The sequence below is a fragment of the Ciona intestinalis genome, unplaced genomic scaffold (genome assembly GCF_000224145.3).
Source record: "Ciona intestinalis unplaced genomic scaffold, KH HT000045.2, whole genome shotgun sequence".
Taxonomy (NCBI): domain Eukaryota; kingdom Metazoa; phylum Chordata; class Ascidiacea; order Phlebobranchia; family Cionidae; genus Ciona; species Ciona intestinalis.
Genome location: NW_004190367.2, coordinates 1 through 17,669, shown reverse-complemented (window position 1 = coordinate 17,669; position 17,669 = coordinate 1). Strand labels below are relative to the sequence as shown.

The 17,669-nt window shown below is 39.7% G+C and overlaps 5 protein-coding genes, 1 long non-coding RNA gene and 1 other non-coding gene across 10 annotated transcripts in view; 3 read left to right on the top strand and 4 right to left on the bottom strand.

The window, feature by feature from the left end:
* The window catches only part of LOC113474928 (dynein light chain 1, cytoplasmic-like), a 2,002-nt gene extending 1,313 nt beyond the window's left edge, over positions 1 to 689 (top strand). Inside the window, exon 3 of the mRNA XM_026837988.1 lies at positions 593 to 689. Coding sequence (XP_026693789.1) covers positions 593 to 669 — 77 coding nt within the window. The 3' untranslated portion in view covers positions 670 to 689. The remainder of the gene's footprint in view (positions 1 to 592) is intronic.
* LOC100185901 (sorting nexin-8) overlaps positions 1 to 2,503 on the bottom strand; it is a 4,875-nt gene extending 2,372 nt beyond the window's left edge. The window contains exons 1-8 of the mRNA XM_002127796.4: positions 2,344 to 2,503; positions 2,170 to 2,291; positions 1,955 to 2,087; positions 1,707 to 1,894; positions 1,530 to 1,650; positions 1,355 to 1,476; positions 999 to 1,079; positions 685 to 845 (exon numbers count right to left, since the gene is read on the bottom strand). Of these exons, the coding sequence (XP_002127832.1) occupies positions 685 to 845; positions 999 to 1,079; positions 1,355 to 1,476; positions 1,530 to 1,650; positions 1,707 to 1,894; positions 1,955 to 2,087; positions 2,170 to 2,291; positions 2,344 to 2,359 (944 nt within the window). The 5' untranslated portion in view covers positions 2,360 to 2,503. The remainder of the gene's footprint in view (positions 1 to 684; positions 846 to 998; positions 1,080 to 1,354; positions 1,477 to 1,529; positions 1,651 to 1,706; positions 1,895 to 1,954; positions 2,088 to 2,169; positions 2,292 to 2,343) is intronic.
* Positions 2,504 to 2,993: 490 nt separating this feature from the next.
* gla2 lies at positions 2,994 to 8,748 on the top strand. Of its 2 annotated transcripts, XR_003396648.1 has the most exons (25): positions 2,995 to 3,313; positions 3,363 to 3,413; positions 3,466 to 3,583; positions 3,638 to 3,796; positions 4,031 to 4,200; positions 4,254 to 4,278; positions 4,330 to 4,449; positions 4,676 to 4,725; positions 4,812 to 4,974; positions 5,023 to 5,190; positions 5,239 to 5,432; positions 5,485 to 5,606; positions 5,676 to 5,825; positions 5,876 to 5,993; positions 6,234 to 6,361; positions 6,410 to 6,510; positions 6,563 to 6,718; positions 6,768 to 6,944; positions 7,003 to 7,068; positions 7,120 to 7,263; positions 7,313 to 7,594; positions 7,644 to 7,957; positions 8,008 to 8,110; positions 8,162 to 8,281; positions 8,342 to 8,748. It is a non-coding gene; the product is annotated as a gamma-carboxyglutamic acid protein 2 (transcript). The 2 variants fall into 2 exon arrangements; XR_053047.5 differs by having other exon boundaries at positions 2,994 to 3,313; positions 3,466 to 3,796.
* LOC100183532 lies at positions 8,659 to 10,301 on the bottom strand. The gene is made up of 6 exons (XM_002127900.5): positions 9,525 to 10,301; positions 9,428 to 9,473; positions 9,298 to 9,378; positions 9,116 to 9,249; positions 8,963 to 9,066; positions 8,659 to 8,911 (listed from the first exon to the last, which is right to left on the bottom strand). Exons 1-6 carry the CDS (start codon positions 9,786 to 9,788, stop codon positions 8,722 to 8,724), a joined length of 819 nt encoding a protein of 272 aa, XP_002127936.1. The 5' UTR covers positions 9,789 to 10,301; the 3' UTR covers positions 8,659 to 8,721.
* A 393-nt stretch (positions 10,302 to 10,694) lies between these two features.
* LOC100175701 (copine-3) lies at positions 10,695 to 13,596 on the top strand. Of its 2 annotated transcripts, XM_002128178.4 has the most exons (13): positions 10,695 to 10,942; positions 11,046 to 11,225; positions 11,339 to 11,413; positions 11,467 to 11,541; positions 11,588 to 11,761; positions 11,816 to 11,911; positions 11,962 to 12,111; positions 12,178 to 12,418; positions 12,474 to 12,607; positions 12,782 to 12,896; positions 13,034 to 13,155; positions 13,208 to 13,323; positions 13,375 to 13,596. In XM_002128178.4, the coding sequence occupies exons 1-13, from the start codon at positions 10,802 to 10,804 to the stop codon at positions 13,391 to 13,393; spliced, it is 1,638 nt and encodes a 545-aa protein (XP_002128214.1). In that variant the 5' UTR covers positions 10,695 to 10,801; the 3' UTR covers positions 13,394 to 13,596. The 2 variants fall into 2 exon arrangements, with proteins under 2 accessions (XP_002128214.1, XP_002128234.1); XM_002128198.4 differs by lacking the exon at positions 13,208 to 13,323 and having other exon boundaries at positions 10,696 to 10,942.
* On the bottom strand, positions 12,736 to 13,135 carry LOC113474927. Its single transcript, XR_003396647.1, has 2 exons — positions 13,016 to 13,135; positions 12,736 to 12,925 (listed from the first exon to the last, which is right to left on the bottom strand). It is a non-coding gene; the product is annotated as an uncharacterized LOC113474927 (long non-coding RNA).
* Positions 13,507 to 17,240, bottom strand: LOC100176501 (centromere protein L-like). Of its 2 annotated transcripts, XM_002122606.4 has the most exons (8): positions 17,009 to 17,240; positions 16,819 to 16,941; positions 14,687 to 14,881; positions 14,446 to 14,636; positions 14,202 to 14,392; positions 13,953 to 14,055; positions 13,733 to 13,795; positions 13,507 to 13,683 (listed from the first exon to the last, which is right to left on the bottom strand). In XM_002122606.4, the coding sequence occupies exons 1-8, from the start codon at positions 17,103 to 17,105 to the stop codon at positions 13,594 to 13,596; spliced, it is 1,053 nt and encodes a 350-aa protein (XP_002122642.2). In that variant the 5' UTR covers positions 17,106 to 17,240; the 3' UTR covers positions 13,507 to 13,593. The 2 variants fall into 2 exon arrangements, with proteins under 2 accessions (XP_002122642.2, XP_026693788.1); XM_026837987.1 differs by lacking the exons at positions 16,819 to 16,941; positions 17,009 to 17,240 and adding an exon at positions 16,245 to 16,399 and having other exon boundaries at positions 13,509 to 13,683.
* Between the last annotated feature and the right edge of the window lie 429 nt (positions 17,241 to 17,669).

Genomic DNA, 17,669 nt, shown 5'->3' with positions numbered 1-17,669 from the left:
AACGTATATTACCAGGTGAAAAACGTATATACCAGGTGAATAACGGATATACCAGGTGAATAACGGATATACCAGGTGAATAACGTATACACCAGGTGAATAACGTATACACAGGTGGATAACGTATATACCAGGTGAATAACGTATATACCAGGTGAATAACGTATATACCAGGTGAATAACGTGTACACCAGGTGAATAACGTATATACCAGGTGAATAACGTATATACCAGGTGAATAACGTGTACACCAGGTGAATAACGTATACACAGGTGAATAACGTATATACCAGGTGAATAACATATATACCAGGTGAATAACGTATATACCAGGTGAATAAAGTATATACCAGGTGAATAACGTATATACCAGGTGAATAACGTATATACCAGGTGAATAACATATATACCAGGTGAATAACGTATATACCAGGTGAATAAAGTATATACCAGGTGAATAACGTATATACCAGGTGAATAACGTATATACCAGGTGAATAACGTATATACCAGGTGAATAAAGTATACACCAGGTGAATAACGTATATACCAGGTGAATAATGTTGGTTAAGATGAAACTTTTTCATTTCAGATCATTTCATTTACTTCTCCATCAAAGGAACTGACCATTTAATTTATTCAACGCGCAACATGAAGGGAAAACAATAATAAACTAAAACTTACATTAACTCTTTCCCGAACCCTAGGATATCAGCCGCGTTTCCCTTCGATCGCTCAGATATCCTGGTAGCCATATCTCGTAACTTTACAACATGAGTGGTAATTTGCCGTATATGTTCCTTGCTTGCTGCGAACTCCGTCTGTGTCTCGGGGGGGACCAGATCCTGTCAGCATAGAATGTTAAACAATGGGAGGGTACAGGCCGTTTGATACAAGTAACGCTATACACAAAAACATTACAATTTTAAAAGTTGTAAAAATAAAGTTTTGATAATAAAGACAAAGGTTGTGGTCCCTCTAATCCCCCATGTGTTTACCTTGGTTTGATCGGTCAACGAACTTCGTTCAAATTCATCAGGGATTCCCCTAAACTGTTCCTTTATTTTATGAACAACCTCCTGCAACATAACCATTGTGACATCATAGCTACATAACAATCATTTACTTACGTACAAACAAAGATTCCATTATCAATAATTAACAACCAACCTGCAGCAATAAATATTTTGTTTCATAAAATTCACCTCGCATCACCATAGCAACATAATTGGCATGGAAACTCAACCTATCACGGCAATTTGCCGCATGCATGTGTTTGAGGACATTTTACTCAAGAATATTTAATGCAGTTTTTGCTGCAGTGAATTTTATGTCATTATGACATCACACATACATGTCCGGTGTACGTGAGGAAAAATTGAAGAAGTGCTGAGTCATACATCGCTGGGTGTCGACTAATAATTAGAAGGAATCGACGTAAAGATTTTCGACGAGCTTCAATGAAGTCACGGTCCGCTGCACACAGATTATTGTTATCACTATAATATAGATTGTGATGTCATATATACCGGACAACATCATTTTCTTTGGAGGTAGCCTTGGTACCATACGGTCCGGAAAAGAATGTTGAATTAATTCATTGAATGCGACAAAGTCATTATATCTTCGCTTTACTGTGGAGTTGTTTCTCTGCAAGAAGTAAACATAGACACACAATATACTTAAAACCATAGAAACAAAATTACCCGACTCGTAATCTCATATTCGGAATGTTTTAAGAAGATTCCCTTTTTCTCTGGCACAAGTTTGACTTCAATGACATCATAATTACAAAACTCAGCATAACAAACGTTAAGAATTGTCGGCGTCGAAATATTTGGTTTAAGGAAAAATTTCAAGGATTCCAAATCTCCGAGCTTGGGTTTCGGTAATTCTGTAAATAAATATTTTAAACATCACTCAACCTCATTTCCATAAACCTCCTTCCACCAACCTTCACCCTGGAAATTGTCCAGAAGTTTCGGAGAGATCGGTTTGTTTTGTTGTGCAAATGCAACCAAGGATAAAGCTTTGTAAAGATTTGTACGACTGATTACGCTACCTTTGCAATCAATGCATTCGTATATCTACAAAATAAATAAATTTTAAATATTAATTTTAGCCTAGTTAGCATTGGATTAAAAAGTATGTATTGCCACCACACCACACCTGCGCCAATATAGATCTTTCAAGGCCAGATCTTTCCAGCAACTTTGTGAAAACACCTTGCGAAATAACTTCGTTCTTGCTTACGATGTCGTATACATCCCGATAATACTGCGGCACCGAACCTGAGACTTAATTTGTTAAAACACCAAACTTGCATACACTGAGCCAACTTACCGGAAAATTCATTCATTTTTAACAAATTTCCAAAAATTTGCAAAAAATATTTTTAACCCGTGACACAACTGATAGAAATCATATACTGTGCGTTCCGCTTAACGACTTTAAGTGTATTTGCAAAGTTTAAGTTGATTTTATTCGTTTACCGACAACTATTTTAATCGGTGTTGTGAACAGCGGTCGGAATTTTGTTAAAAATAAATTTATTATTTTTTTTTTTACATACTATGAACATACACTCACTGGAGGCGATAAGGGGGTATAATTAATGTTTTGCTTATTACGTCACATTGGACATTTACAAAAGTTTCCGATGTTTTTCATCGAAGATTCGAACACTCGGAGTTAATCTTCTGATGGGCGGCAATTAATCGGCGCGATCGCTTTTATTCTAATCTTGCGTTCCATTGCAGTGTGTCGTCACAGTGCGCATTAAGTATGCTCTAGGCGTAAATGTTCGTTATCAGACATCATAGCAACACAACTGTCTCGAAGGTAACTTTAAGTTTTGTCAGAAAAGTGGAAAAACATCTTAGATCGCTATGTGACGTCACAAATATTCATTGTACTTTATAGTGACGTAACAGTAAGTTCAGCGTTACGTGGATCAGGGGTTGTTTCGTCAACAAACCAGTGTATTGTGACGTCATTGATCATTATGAACAATTGTTTCGAATTTTAGAGTTTTGTAACTTATGTGGTAACAATTGGATGATGACGTCACAGTTGTAATATGAATGGATACGTCTTAATTGCTTTTATTTTTGTGATAATTACCACTGATATTGCGCCGTTCGCTGCAACCGACAACGAAAACGGAGTTTTGGAAGTAAATGTTACGTCACATACATATGACGTAACAAAGGATTTTAAACACGAGGTTTGTCTTGGATTGTTACGTCACAAAGAAACACCGATGCTGCAGCGATCGTGGGAATTTCAATCATGTAGTAATCTGCATTATGACGTAAGAATGCTTATTTTTCTTTTATTGTCTTTCTAATTCTGTTTTTTAGACGACGCTGAAAAACTATGACGTCATAAAGCTACAAATTAACCAAACAAAGGTGATTGTGGTTTGTGTGACGTCATAGTTAATTCTAATCCATGACAGTTTAGGCATTCACCTACGTCATCGTTAAGCGCGCTGCATCATCGGGTTATGACGTAATAGGTTGGGTGCAGCTTCCGTTAATCCTCCCAGGTGATGACGTTACCCATGACATCATCATCAAAGGTAGAGAAGAAGGAAAATCGAAGCAGAATTTAATTTTAATTAAAAATGTTGAAGCGTGGAAGTTTCAGTTGAAACTCACCTGCCATTCAAATCGTCATGGTCCGCTGTGTAAGGTCACGTGCCACCCACCTACGTCACATCACGTGTGTGATGACGTCACAGGTGAACTTCGCTGCGCCCCTCCGTGGTCGGGAAAGTTCTGCACAAATAATGGTGAGAAGATTATGACGTAACAACTCCATTATGACGTCATATGCATACATTACATTGCGACGTACAGGTTATTGTGACGTATGCGCGGCTCACAGTTGCTTTGTTTTACAACAAATACGACGGCACAGCATAAATAGGCAGCGCGGGGATTAAGGCAAATATCATAACAATGTGGTTTATGACGTGTACCGCATATACCTACTATGACGTAACAAGCATGGGTTTGTTCCACAGTGTTCATGGATAAAGCGACCGCGTCAAGTTTCGTGAAATCGCGACCAAAACGCGCGAACAGCTGGTTAAGGTTCGAGGAGTTCCAACCTGGGAATATAGAGCGTGAATGCGAAGAAGAGAGGTGCTCGCGGGAAGAAGCGAGAGAAGCATTTGAAGATGATGCGCTAACAGTAAGCATTATGACGTCATTATATGACTCTGACATAACAATCCTTATTTTTAGACGGAATATTGGACGCGATATACAGGTAAGCTTATCATACGTCACAATCACGATTGATGTTCACACTGATTGACAGATCCAAACCAATGTTTACCCAACCCATGCCGAACCAACCACACCAGTCGTTGTGAGGATTTACTCGCAGATTATCGATGCCACTGTTTCAATGGTTACTTTGGAAAGAATTGTCAACAAGGTTTGATTGACATTTAACAATAACCATTGTTGTAACAATCAAGCTATTGTTTGCGTGAAACAAATGAAAATTTAAACGTTCGTTGCCCTGTGACGTCATAATTAAAATCACCAAATGTCATTTCCGGTCTCCAGTGTGGTTCGTGTATTACGTCACATAGCGTGTTTGTCGGATGTTCCATTAATAATTATGATCATTGTGACGTAACAATCAATTATTTTACTAGAAATGGATCCTTGTTCGAGTTCGCCTTGTCATAATGAAGCATTGTGTTCGGTGGGTAACATAGATTCATCATATAAACTATATTAACATAGAAATATTATAAACTAAACTAACATAGACATATAATATATTAATAGAAACATACACCTACGTCATACTCGTGTGTTTGTTCTCCTGGATACCGCGGACACCATTGTGACGTCAACATCGATGATTGCGTGATAGCGGATTGTGGCGATCATGGAGAATGCGTCGATGGAATCAACAATTACACTTGTGTTTGTGACGTAGGCTTCACAGGTGGGGTTGTGACGTCACAGTAAGACACGAAACTAAACAATCGCGCAGGATCGCGGTGCGAAGCCGACATCAACGAATGTGAGAATAATCCTTGCGAAAATGGCGGGAACTGCAGTGATCACGTGGGTTTCTACACCTGCGCATGCGCACTTGAGTACGAAGGAACTAACTGCGATTCTAGAATCAACCCTTGTGTGACGTCACCATGCTTTAATAGTATGTTTGTAATATTTCTATGTTTCTCAGCTTAATATTTCTATGTAGATGGTGTTTGTGCAATGAACCGTGACTATTCGTTCAACTGTTCATGTCCGTCACGCTTCACTGGTGTCACGTGCGAGTATGACGTCACCAACCCGTGTGCGTCACAGCCGTGTAACAATGATGGCGTGTGTTACGTCACAAATAGCACCGTCAGTGACGTCTTATCTGTTGGTAACCATGGCAACTCATCCCAGGTATAAAACAAGTGTTATTGAGACATCAGAAATAACCATTGTTGCGTCACAGGACTTCCATTGTTTGTGTAACATTGGTTTTGGCGGGAAAAGCTGCGATCGGGAAATCCCCGCGTGTGAATATTCTCCTTGTCCAACCAACGCGACCTGCGTTGGATTACGTCATCAATATATGTAAGTATGATGTCATAAATGTATTTGAGTGTTGTTGTTATGTCACTTACAGCCATTCATACGTCACAGTTGCGTTTGTCCACCCGGATACAGAGGCGATAATTGTGACGCACTCGGTAACGATAGTGACGTCACAGAGCAGGTACAATGCGAGTTGAATCCATGTTTGAACGAAGCGCGATGCATCTTCTATGAAAACACAACCACGTGTTTGTGCAGGTTTGTTACGTCACAATATAGTGCAATGTTACGTCATAGTTATTTTACAGAGAAGGGTACAATGGCACGCACTGTGACGTCATGATCGATTATTGCGTCAGCTCACCTTGTATTAACGGTGGCGAGTGTATTCCTTCACCTGGAGGTTTCTATTGTAATTGTAGACAGGTATGACGTCATAATACACATTATTACAATAAGATAAGGGTAAATGTATGTAAATAGGTTTGTGACGTAATAGAGTCCTTATTATTCGAAATTCTAAGGAACGCGACGATGCTTCGACGATTTACATTAAAACCGCGTAAATATTTATATCGCGTTTGACGCGTATGTAACGTCACACCGATAAACAATTGATGGTATCTTAAAGGTTGATTGTTTTACGTCATAATCGTGCTTTGTCAGGGATTTCACGGAGGTTTCTGCGAGAACGACATCGATGAGTGCGCGTTCGGTTTGTGTCGTCATAATGCCACTTGTAACAACACAATGGGTTCTTTCGAATGCATCTGTGGTCCATATCATGTCGGAAGGTATTGTAACGTCATAATCCGTATTGTATTGATAATGACGATTGTTAGGTTTTGTGAGATCGATTACGACGCGTGTACGTCATCGCCGTGTCATAATGGGGGAGTGTGCGTTCATAGAGGAACCATTGTTGAATGCAAGTGTTTATCAGGTATTGTGACGTCATGTTCGTATGTTTGGACGATTTTATTGTTACGTCATAGGTTATGGAAATGCGTATTGTGATGACGTCATCAACCCGTGCGATGACATCACAAATCCATGTTTGAATGACGGAATATGTTCACGCATGGTTGACGACCCCACTCAAGCTAATTGTACATGCATTAACGGTTACTATGGTCACGTGTGCGATAAAGGTATGTCATTGTGACGTCACCAACACTTTTTTAACCTATGACGTCACAGTGTGGGATTATTGCACCGTTCGAAGCAACGAATTAAGGTATGATGAAGTCACAAAGAGCTTTGTTCCAACCGTTGTCGCGCGAACGGATTGCGGTTTCCATGGCGACTGTGTTTCGGAAAACTTCGGATTCCGATGCCAATGTCACTTCGGGTTTGAGGGTGATCTCTGCGAACAAGGTCAAGTTGCTTACGTAACAAATACCATTAATGACGTAACAATCTTAATTAATTACAGAAATCTCGATTCCAAGAATCAATTGTTCGTCAGAATATTGTTTATGCGCGAACAATAGAAGCACAAGTACGTCATTAATAAGGTTGTGACGTCATAATCAATTTCATAACCTTACAGATCAATCGATTGAGTGTCACTATGGGCATTATGACGTAGGTACATGTCGCGAGACCACGTGTCTAAGTCAGTCATGTCGTAACGATGACGTCATGTTCTGCGATTGGTCGTCGAGCTGCATTACGTCATACACGAGAACACAAGGTAGTTTATGACGTCGTAACAACGCATTGTTACTATTTTTTCGTCACAGATGTTTCAATCGACCCCAATTGCGTCATAATGACGATGACAATGAACAAAACAATGATTCAGCAGAATACAACGACAGCATTGTTATGTCACAAACTGCGGTCGTTACCAAATGATGAAAGAACAAACGTCACGGTTCACTGCGCATTGCTATCGGCTGATGACGTCACCGCCATTGTCGTCACATCCTGGCTTAGTATGACGTCATCGGTTGATAGTTACTTGGTGGGCGCGGCAGTTTATCAACAATTGGAACAAAAACTTGGGCGAAAAGTCATCAAAGGTGAAATTGTTGATTACCTTCTTCATGTTTTGAAATAATTTTTCCCCAGATCGCGATTATTTGGCGGAAGGTATTGAACCCCTCTATGACGCAATAATTAGCCTTGAGTTCCAATCCCACCGTGGTCAGGTGCTTAAACTTCGCGATGACGGAGTTAAACCTACGTCACCAAGTCATACGTCACACGGGGATTCCCTTTGGTACATCCCTGTTATACTGGGGGTTTCCCTCATTCTCTTTGTCACGTGCTTCGTATACACCCGACGACGTCATAATAAGAAGCGATCCTACTCGACGGATGATGACGTCACTCGTAATGACATCATTGCAACTGTAGACAACGTGTCTATGGATAGAGTGATAGTACGTCATAACTACGTCACAGCAACGTGTTAATAATATTTCTATGTCAGGTTTCCCCTACACGAGTAAAGTGGTTCAGACTACCGCTAGGTGGGAGCAACAAGCGCGATGAATTCGTTAACCCATTGTTTGTCGATAATCAAATGTGTAACGGTAATGTATATTATGACGTAATAACAGAGTTTTAAATCATATTTATTAAAGGTCTTCCATCGCATTCGGATGACAATAGGAACGCCTACGTTACAACGCCACAACAATCACCAATATTACGTCATAAAGTCGAACAATCAACAATCGATTATGACGTCACAAAAACTGAAAGTAAGTTATTTGTGTCTTTTTTAATGAATATTTTTGTTTGTGATATCATATTTGTTTCAGTGACGTCATATGGCGATGAAGTAACGTATGAAACAATCAACATATCACCGGGGGAATCCCCGAAATACCAACAACATTGTAGCGCCACCGAGCGAGATCATGGAACCCACCCTACCCGACGCTAGGTGGCAGTCTACACCCAACGCAACACCGAGATCATATTTTGACCCAGAGGTGTATCACGTGCCAGGAAAAGCACGACCCGTCGATTAAACCGATTGTTACGTCATAATCACATATATGAGTTACTGTGTTATTTATTACGTCATAACAACTATAAGTTAAAATGTCGATTGTTACGTCATAATACCTCTTTATCATACAAGTGTGACGTCATATTGTAATATTTTTACATAAAATGTACAAAGATCACGTGATGTTCATGAATGAATGAAGAACAACCCGAAGTAGGATTTGGTCGGTTGCATGAAGTATGATTGGTGGTAGGCTGCGTTTGTAGCCATTGGCCTCACGCCAAGTTTACTGCCCGCCAATAGATAAAACACTCCACCATGGTATCCACTGTCGCTGTTCGACATCCTGTTACCCGTCCCATATCTCGCGCTACCTCTGTAACAATGCATGACGTCATAACCACCCAATATGACATCACGAACCTACATTCGTTGATACATTTGGCTTCCCATCAAGACCAACCGCTGGTTGTTGTTTATTTTTACGGTTTCGTGCCCGATGGGCGACAACCCCTTCCCGTAGTAGGTTACCTATATAATAACTGATGACGTATGTATATGTGACGTCACGATGACGTACCTGAGCGTAAACGTAATAATAACCGGAAGCCCTTATCTCTAGGAATGTCCCATCCAATCTGACGTCATCAATGACGTCAACCAACCTCATACTTGATAAATCTTGTTGTTGCGAATCCCATTCAAAATAACTTGCTACAAACATATAAATATAACAATCACCACTTTTATGACGTCACATACCTGGTGATTGTTGGTAAGGTCGCGTTCGTTCGATTGTCGATCCTCTGCGTCCGACCACGTGAGCACCGATGAACGCATCCCCTGTGACGTGACAAACGTTACAATGACGTCACAATTATATTTTAATTACCTTCAAATCTTCGAACTCTGTGACGTAACAATGACTCATTCTTCACCTGGCAAAGGTAACTTTATTATTTACTATGACGTAATAATACCATTGTTACCTCATCTTGTTTACAATCGACCACTGTTTCATCGATTCGTTTGTTCATTGTATATAATTGTGACGTCACGTACACTGAATGTAACACAGACAATAGAAGAACAATAGATATTCCGACAATCACACTTGAATGCCTGTATTGTGACGTCACTATTGCGTCATTCGCGACTTTATTCATCTTTATATATGACGTCATATTACCACCTAGCCTCACCGACACTGTCCAACTTTCCAAAAACAACTCCGGTGTATGGTATCCACACATCGGTTCGTACGTGTCTGGTGCGTTTAATCAACGCAACAACATGGGTACGAGTGAACGCATACTTTCCGCTTTACTGGCTTGCACGCTTGGTGGGTGAAGGGGGTTTTCAATCACGTGATGCAATTTTTATGTTCAATGACGTCATAAACTCAACTGTTAAACTGTGACGTAGATGATGACGACACGTAACTTAGTTTAGGACGTTAACGCAACGTCATAGCGACGTCACAACTACGTCACATACAATTTAATTCATACAGCCCATATTACAGACACACAAGTTAAACATAATGCTACTAATAAACCTTCCCTCAAAGTCTTGAACCAGAAATACATGGCTGCTACTAAACTTGTAAGCTGGTGAGAAACTAACTTCATCTAAACTGTAACGTGGTGTAAATACCACGGGTTGTAAAGACAGCGTTTTATGCGAGAGGCAATCAACGAAAAGCGGGGAGGCGAAATTAAAGCTGTCGGAATAATATGTCAGATATGAAACGTCCAGGGCTATAACACAGTTGGTTATCCAGAGGTTATGGTTTCAAGGCTCGATGCTGCTACCACTGGGGGCGTATGTGTTCTTGGGCAAAACACATAAAGGCAATTGCTCCAACCAAGTGGTCCCTAATGGGTTGTCCAAATTATCAGCCATATTTATAAAAATAAATCATTAAAAAAATATTTACCAGAAAAGTTACATACGTGGTAACTCGTTAGCAGTTACATTGATTTATTAGTTCAACTGTGGCAAAGTTGTTTAGGTGATATAGTTGTAACCAGAGCATAATTAGCGCTTAGATATTATATCGCATCAGAATTTAAATAAGACATACACCCGCAAGAATAAATATGTTTAATCACTTACGTGCCCAACAATTTATGACTCAAAATCACGTATGGTGACGTAACAATGGGAGTAACCACCACGTGATTGATGCGTCACGGTCGCGCGATCACCGAATACAACAAACATTTGAAACATCGAAGAATAATTGTTGTTGTTGTACGATACCATGAACCAGCCACCGCCGACTTCCTGTCATTCCAAAGTTGAACTTCGAATATCTTGTAAAGATTTATTGGACAAAGATATCTTGTCGAAGTCGGATCCAATATGCGCGGTGTTTTGGTGTCGAGATGGAAGATGGGTTGAGGTGATTATATTGTATTGGGGCAGAGTTGACGCATAATAATATGGACTTTTGTTTTTCGATTACAGTAAAGAAGTTTTATTTAAATTTTTATCAAACCCCACAGCAAGGAAGGACGGAGATGATCATGAATAATTTAAACCCCCAGTTTGCGAAGACGATATTACTTGATTATTATTTTGAGGAGGTTCAAAAGTTAAAGATATCTGTATTTGATATCGATGATGCTTCGCAAAACCTCAGCCAAGCTGATTTCTTGGGAGAGGTTGAAACAACGTTGGGCCATGTAAGTAGGGGGGGGGGGGTCGTTGTGGCACGGATGTTCCACCATTGTTAAATACCCACACGCTCACAATGGTAGCACGACATCGAACCTTCAATCTATCTAAACTTCTACAGATCGTTTCTCACGGATCAATCACCGAGAATTTAAAATTGGTCGACAAACGACCCGCTGGTAAAGGAACAATAACGGTTTGTGATGTCATAATAACAGTTAAAACACACATTGTTTATCTGATTGTTAGGTCACAGCAGAAGAACAAAGTGGAAGCAAAGAAGTTGCAACGGTTTCATTTAGCGCAAATAAACTTGATAAAAAGGTTGGTTGGACTTTGTTTTAGACTGTTTAAAAACCAAGCATTGTAGGATTGGTTTGGAAAGTCCGATCCTTATCTTGAGTTGCACCGCGTCGGACCTGATGGGCGAATGTTGATGATTCATAGAACGGAGTACGTTAAGAATACGTTGGACCCGAAGTGGAAACCCTTTAAAATATCGGTTCAGGCGTTGTGTGGGGGGGATTATGACGCGCAGATAATCGTAAGTTTGTGGGTCATAAATATTTACCACATATTTAACACTCGATGGCGATAGATACATTGCTACGATTGGAACAGCAACGGGTCATGTGACCTCATCGGAACGTTCAACGCAACATTCCGTAATTTCCTTGAAGCTTCCACAACCAAAGTAAGTGACGAGTTATATTTGTGATAAATGTCAATCAACAAAATATACAGGCAACGTGGGATTGTATGAATCAAGAAAAGAAGAAAAAGAAAGGAAATAAATATAAAAACTCCGGTGTTATTTGCCTCGATTCTTGCAAAGTTGAAACTGAATATTCGTTTCTTGACTTCATTCTCGGTGGCTGCCAGATCAATTTCACGGTTTGTTTAACAATATATTTAATTCCATTCATAGCATGTTTTAACGGATATTGTTTCTATGCTCAGGTTGCAATCGACTTCACTGGATCGAACGGAGACCCCCGTAACCCACAATCTCTACACTTCATGAACCCTTCGCAACCAAACCAATATTTACAAGCGTTACGATCCGTCGGCGCTGTCTGCCAGGATTACGATTCCGATAAATTATTTCCGGGTCTTGGGTTTGGGGCAAAAGTCCCCCCATCGTATCAAGTTTCCCATGAGTTCCCGTTAAACTTTAATTTTCAAAACCCTTTCTGTGCGGGTAAGTTTGGAATATATAATCCAGTATTCTAATATTTGTGGGGTTTCTACACCAGGTATACAAGGTCTTGAACAAGCTTACCAAATGTGCTTACCACAAGTTCAGTTATACGGGCCCACGAACTTCACACCAGTGATAAACCATGTGATGAGGTTTGCCGACCAAGAATCAAAACAATCGACCGCCTCGGTAAATATGGCACAAACTGACCTTGGGATTTGTTTCAAACTATCTTTGCATTAAGTTTGGCACCTAATGCCGGATGAAAAACATCCAGTGCGACATATATATTAATGCCCATAGTTGGCGTGGAAATATTTTGAAATGGATTTGCTCCTTTACTGCAATCTCTTGAACCCACAGAATTATTACATTTTGCTTATTCTTACGGACGGTGTGATATCGGACTTCGTGCAAACCAAGGACGCGATTGTTGCTGCATCTCATCTTCCAATGTCGATCATCATAGTCGGGGTTGGTGAGTATGTGTTCATCATGTTATTAATACTGTTTTAAATGAATTTATGGTTTACAACAAAGCAAAGAAAACTTGGACAAAAACCAGATTATTTTTATGCAAAATCCGTTCTTGCTTACGATCAATGTTGTCACAAGGTGGAGCCGACTTCTCGGAGATGAATGCACTAGATGGCGATGAAGTGCGATTATGCGACAGATCGGGCCGACAGTGCGCACGGGACATCGTGCAATTCGTCCCTTTTAGGGAATTCCAAAACGTAACTTGAAATCTGCTTTGTTGGTTATTTTATATTATTTCTACCCTAACAGGCCCAGCACAGCCAGCTAGCTAAATGTGTTTTGGCCGAACTACCTGACCAGGTTGTCTCATATTTTCGTACCCGAGGGTTATCCCCTGCCATAATGAAACCATCCCCCCAACAATGGTACGTCACCATAATGTACCATCATGACATCATAATCAACATTATTTGCAGGCCAACCCTGAACAGCTAGCGAAGCACGTCCTCGCAGAAGTTCCCACCCAAGCGATATCGTACTTCAAAACACGGGGTATTCCCCCACTACAGAAGCCCACCCCGCCACCCCAGTTTTAAGCGACGTTATTAACTTTTTATACAAGATGATCAGGTTTTATTTAAAATACTCGTGCACTACCCATACGTGTGGCTTAATTGTAAAATAAAATATCATGGTTACATGGTGGGAGTATAATGATCCAGATGTTCGAGGGCGAGTGTTGCGACATCCGCCATCACGTGAAACAAATGGTCACCAGATGTCACCTAGGTATCAACACTATGTAGTTGTTACCAAACAATAAACAACAATTACCTTAAACTTTCCATCATTGCGAACTTGGATGACGGGTGTTTTAATCTGCTGCATTGTGAGTGCCTGTGGTATAAATGTGCACGTAGTTAGATGGTAATGGAACAAACTATTTTAACTTGGATCAGATATATTGTTGACCAGTGCCATAGTATTGTTTCAACAAACCGAAGTTGATTAGAAATAACAAACCCAAGGAAACAACCAGCGTTTGATATCTTACATTGAACAATATCTTGGTGTGTTGGGTAAGATGTTCTTCAATGCTTGCGACGAAACCTCGAACCTCGTCAATCGTTACCTCCATGGTCGAGTCCTCATGTGCGCTGTTGGTTAAACATCGCGTGTTATGGACATCAATTATATTTTAATCATTGGACCCACAATAAATAATTGAGTGAATAAACCTAAAATGGAATAATATTTTTCTTCAAGAATTATCATTCCCGCCAACCATCAACCACAAACTCACTGTTTCCATAAAAGTGCAACGGACTCCCCATCGATCTCACTTTCTATGATGTCTATGCCGGTCTCAACCATGGGTATTTCCCAGGTGATATGTGTTGACCCTTGACCTTTAACTGACCCCCACATGGCAACCAACCATCCAAGACTCAACGGGTTAAAAGTTATTTTACGCAAACTACAATCAAACTCTGTCTGCAAGATAATGGGGTTATGATGTCATAATCATTGATGATGTCACTACTTACTTTCAACCAATCAAACACAACTTTCGTGGTTGACCGATCACCCCGACAAACCAATAATGGCAGCATTGTCAGCTTTGATGAGGCCATTATGACATCACTACTCAACGATTGTTCCGACGAAAACAAAAAACTTTCAAAAATAATTTTCCCTGATTTTGTTAAAACTTGAAACTTTAGCCCATTGTGAATCCCTGCAACGTAATGATGAATGACCACAAGGGGGGGTTGGTGGGTTACGTACCGTAGATGCCGTGGACGAGTTTGAATGTGACACTTGTCACGGACGAATCAACGACCTCCACTCCAATGTTTTTACTTTTCGACGCTACGAGGACGGCGCTCAACGAACGCCCGTAACAATCAAGTGACGCCGTGTTTTCATGGAAACCATGCAGGGGAGAACATGAATGAGCGTCCCATGTTTTGTTCAACAATTCTGTGGAGAGAGTTACTTAAATAGACATCATAGAAAACCTGTCTTGATGGTAGTAAGGCTATACACCTAGTTTTCATGTCCATGAAATGTTTTATGTAGTTAAACCCATTTGCGAACCTTGATGAGCATGGCCCACTTAATACACGGCCTAGGAATTCACCTTAACTGCTCAGAAAATAAGAGGCCTATTGACGCGAACAATGCCCATTATAATACATTAAATCGATTAAACGAGGTAGTATTTTACGTAAAAGCTGGAAATAGTGTTTACAGCAGTTGTTGTCATTTTTGTATTCATAAATTACTGATTTAGGAGTCCTTTACTAAACAGTCATCTAGTATAGCTTTTTCCAACTGCTAGCATACATTCAGATCGAGGTTAAACCTGCATGGCAAAGCTTCCGCATGATATATGTTCATATTTTCATAGGCCTTATACAGGTAGATACGTGTTATAAGTTTGTTGGATTAGTCTGATACTGACTCGGATTATTCCAGATTCAACCCAAAGGAATGCCAAGTCATTACTATCAGTCATACATCAAGTCATACACTGCTTGTAGCATATCATATACTGTATAGCATATACAGTTACTGTAAGCGTGTAATAGCTGTTTGCTGATCAGGATATGAAACTAATCTTGTGCACGAACCTCGATTTTATAAACACGTGGGATGTGTTACATATTTCATGCAGCCAAGATAAAGAATTACTAACAAAATGTGCATTAATGCTATGATTTACTTGTTTCTAACAAACAAGCAGACTTTTAATATAATGATGCAGTTCAAGACTTGCGCGATAAACGTGTGTTTTCTTCTATTGTGTAGTATTCCATTTTTAACCACTGCATTTGCAAGAAATAAAAGTGCATATTTCTGACATTAAAAAATGTTAATTAGATTTAGATAATGTATTTTTCACTTATGATATGCCAGCCATCAGTAACAGCACAAGAACATGTTAGAAACCACTTTCTTTCAAACGAATAGAACGTTCTTTATAGTTAAATGTAAAAATCAAGTTGCCTTACCGCGATTTCATGATGTTTTAGCGAAACTAATCTATGTTAAACGGTCACACAATATCAGTGGTGTGCAAAACTATGTGAACATTCGCTCAAAATTATATTATAACAACAAAATGAATTAATACTAACTACAAATGCAAATATACAGGCTCTAATTTTATTAATTTGGTTAAAAAAAAAATTCCATTCATGAAACCGCGACGAAACAATGCATTATAATGGGCATTATTTGCGACAATAGGTCTTTTATTTTCTGAACCGTTTAGGTGAACTCCTAGGCCATGTATTGAGTAGGCCATGATATATTACATATGTGATGAGTGAAAATATACCGGTATAAAACATTGCAATTCCATGGATTAGTTTCATGTTTCGGTAATCCTTTAGCTGGTGGCCACCTGAAATTTTTGTTTCAAAATGTTCCTTAGGCTTTACTGATACCTGCTGTCTAATTTTTTTGAAAAAAGTCGGGCGTTCGTGTCGAAAATTACCTTAAAAAATGCGCGAAAACATGCTTCGTCACCGTAATTCGTCTGATTTGCGTAAGGTTAACCATTTATTACGTCACAATCGTGGTCTGTTACGTCACAATAGTGGTATATTACATACGTTACAAGACGGTATAGCCTTGTTTTTTCTCCACTGTTTTAACGTAAGAATCAAATGTAACAATACACATTCTATGACGTAATAATCTAACCTTGGTTTAATTCATAACGGCTGGTGTGGAAAATATGGTGACGCAGCTCGATTTCGCGCACTTTTAAAGTTAATTTTTGACACGAACGCCCGAGTTTTTTAAAAAAAATTATACAGTGGGTATCAGTGAGACCTAAGGAACATTTTGAAACCAAAATTTCAGGTGGCCACCAGTTAAAGGATTCCGCAAATTTTAAATATTTTCACCTGATGTTTCGATCTCTACGCCTTTTCTTTGGGACGTCACAACTTGTGGGAGTTTGTTTCGAATTCGTCGATTGTTTGTCGTAACAAACGGAGTTTGTTTTGTAACAATTGGGGTTATGCGGTCTAAACAACATCAATGAACAGAAACTTCATAAACAAACATAATACGTCATAATCAAACGGCGCTTACCACTTTCCCGCCTGGTAAAAGAAAATTTTTCCATTTTTTTGTTAAAACAATTTCCTGCAATTTTTAACGCAAATATTTTCCCGCCAAGTTCTTTCATAGAAATATTCGGTCCTACTAAAACACGCCCGGTGCGGGGCCCGGTGGAAAAAAATATACTAAAACACGCCCGGTGCGGGGCCCGGCGGGGCCCGGTGGAAAAAATATACTAAAACACGCCCGGTGCGGGGCCCGGCGGGGCCCGGTGGGACCCGGTGAGGACCCGGTGTTACGAGTCATACTAAAACACGCCCGGTGGGGGGCCCGGTGAGTATTTCTTGAAAAGGGAGCTTTCCCTATTCAAGATCCACCAAAATGTGATGCGTGCATTCAGATTTATAGCCTAATGAGACCCCCGAGTTGAGTTTTTTTGAAAATTAACTTTGATTATGAATGTACAAGGTTTGTTTCGTTGTACACTTACACAATGAACTGTATTTTTAGCAAAAGTTTATTCGTTAAATTTGGTTAATAGGGGGTGGGGTAAGATGGGACACCTTTTTATTCTATTTCTCGTCCCATTTGGTAGTAAGCAGAGAACATTCAAAGAATTATAAAACTATGTCCTCACGACTCCCATATACTGTTGTTAATTGTTTAAAACACGATCAGGATATTTAAATAT

Coding starts and splice junctions, on each gene's coding strand:
- LOC100183532 (XM_002127900.5), bottom strand. CDS start 9,788: ATGTGTGGATACCATACACCGGAGTTGTTTTTGGAAAGTTGGACAGTG. Junction 9,379..9,427: donor CAGAGTTCGAAGATTTGAAG/GTAATTAAAATA, acceptor GTCACGTCACAG/GGGATGCGTTCATCGGTGCT. Junction 9,067..9,115: donor ATTATTACGTTTACGCTCAG/GTACGTCATCGT, acceptor GTTATTATATAG/GTAACCTACTACGGGAAGGG.
- LOC100175701 (XM_002128178.4), top strand. CDS start 10,802: ATGAACCAGCCACCGCCGACTTCCTGTCATTCCAAAGTTGAACTTCGA. Junction 11,542..11,587: donor CAAATAAACTTGATAAAAAG/GTTGGTTGGACT, acceptor CAAGCATTGTAG/GATTGGTTTGGAAAGTCCGA. Junction 12,112..12,177: donor GCTGCCAGATCAATTTCACG/GTTTGTTTAACA, acceptor TTCTATGCTCAG/GTTGCAATCGACTTCACTGG.
- LOC100176501 (XM_002122606.4), bottom strand. CDS start 17,105: ATGAAAGAACTTGGCGGGAAAATATTTGCGTTAAAAATTGCAGGAAAT. Junction 14,882..16,818: donor CGTAGAGATCGAAACATCAG/GTGAAAATATTT, acceptor CTCTCTCCACAG/AATTGTTGAACAAAACATGG. Junction 14,056..14,201: donor GTTGCACTTTTATGGAAACA/GTGAGTTTGTGG, acceptor TTTAACCAACAG/CGCACATGAGGACTCGACCA.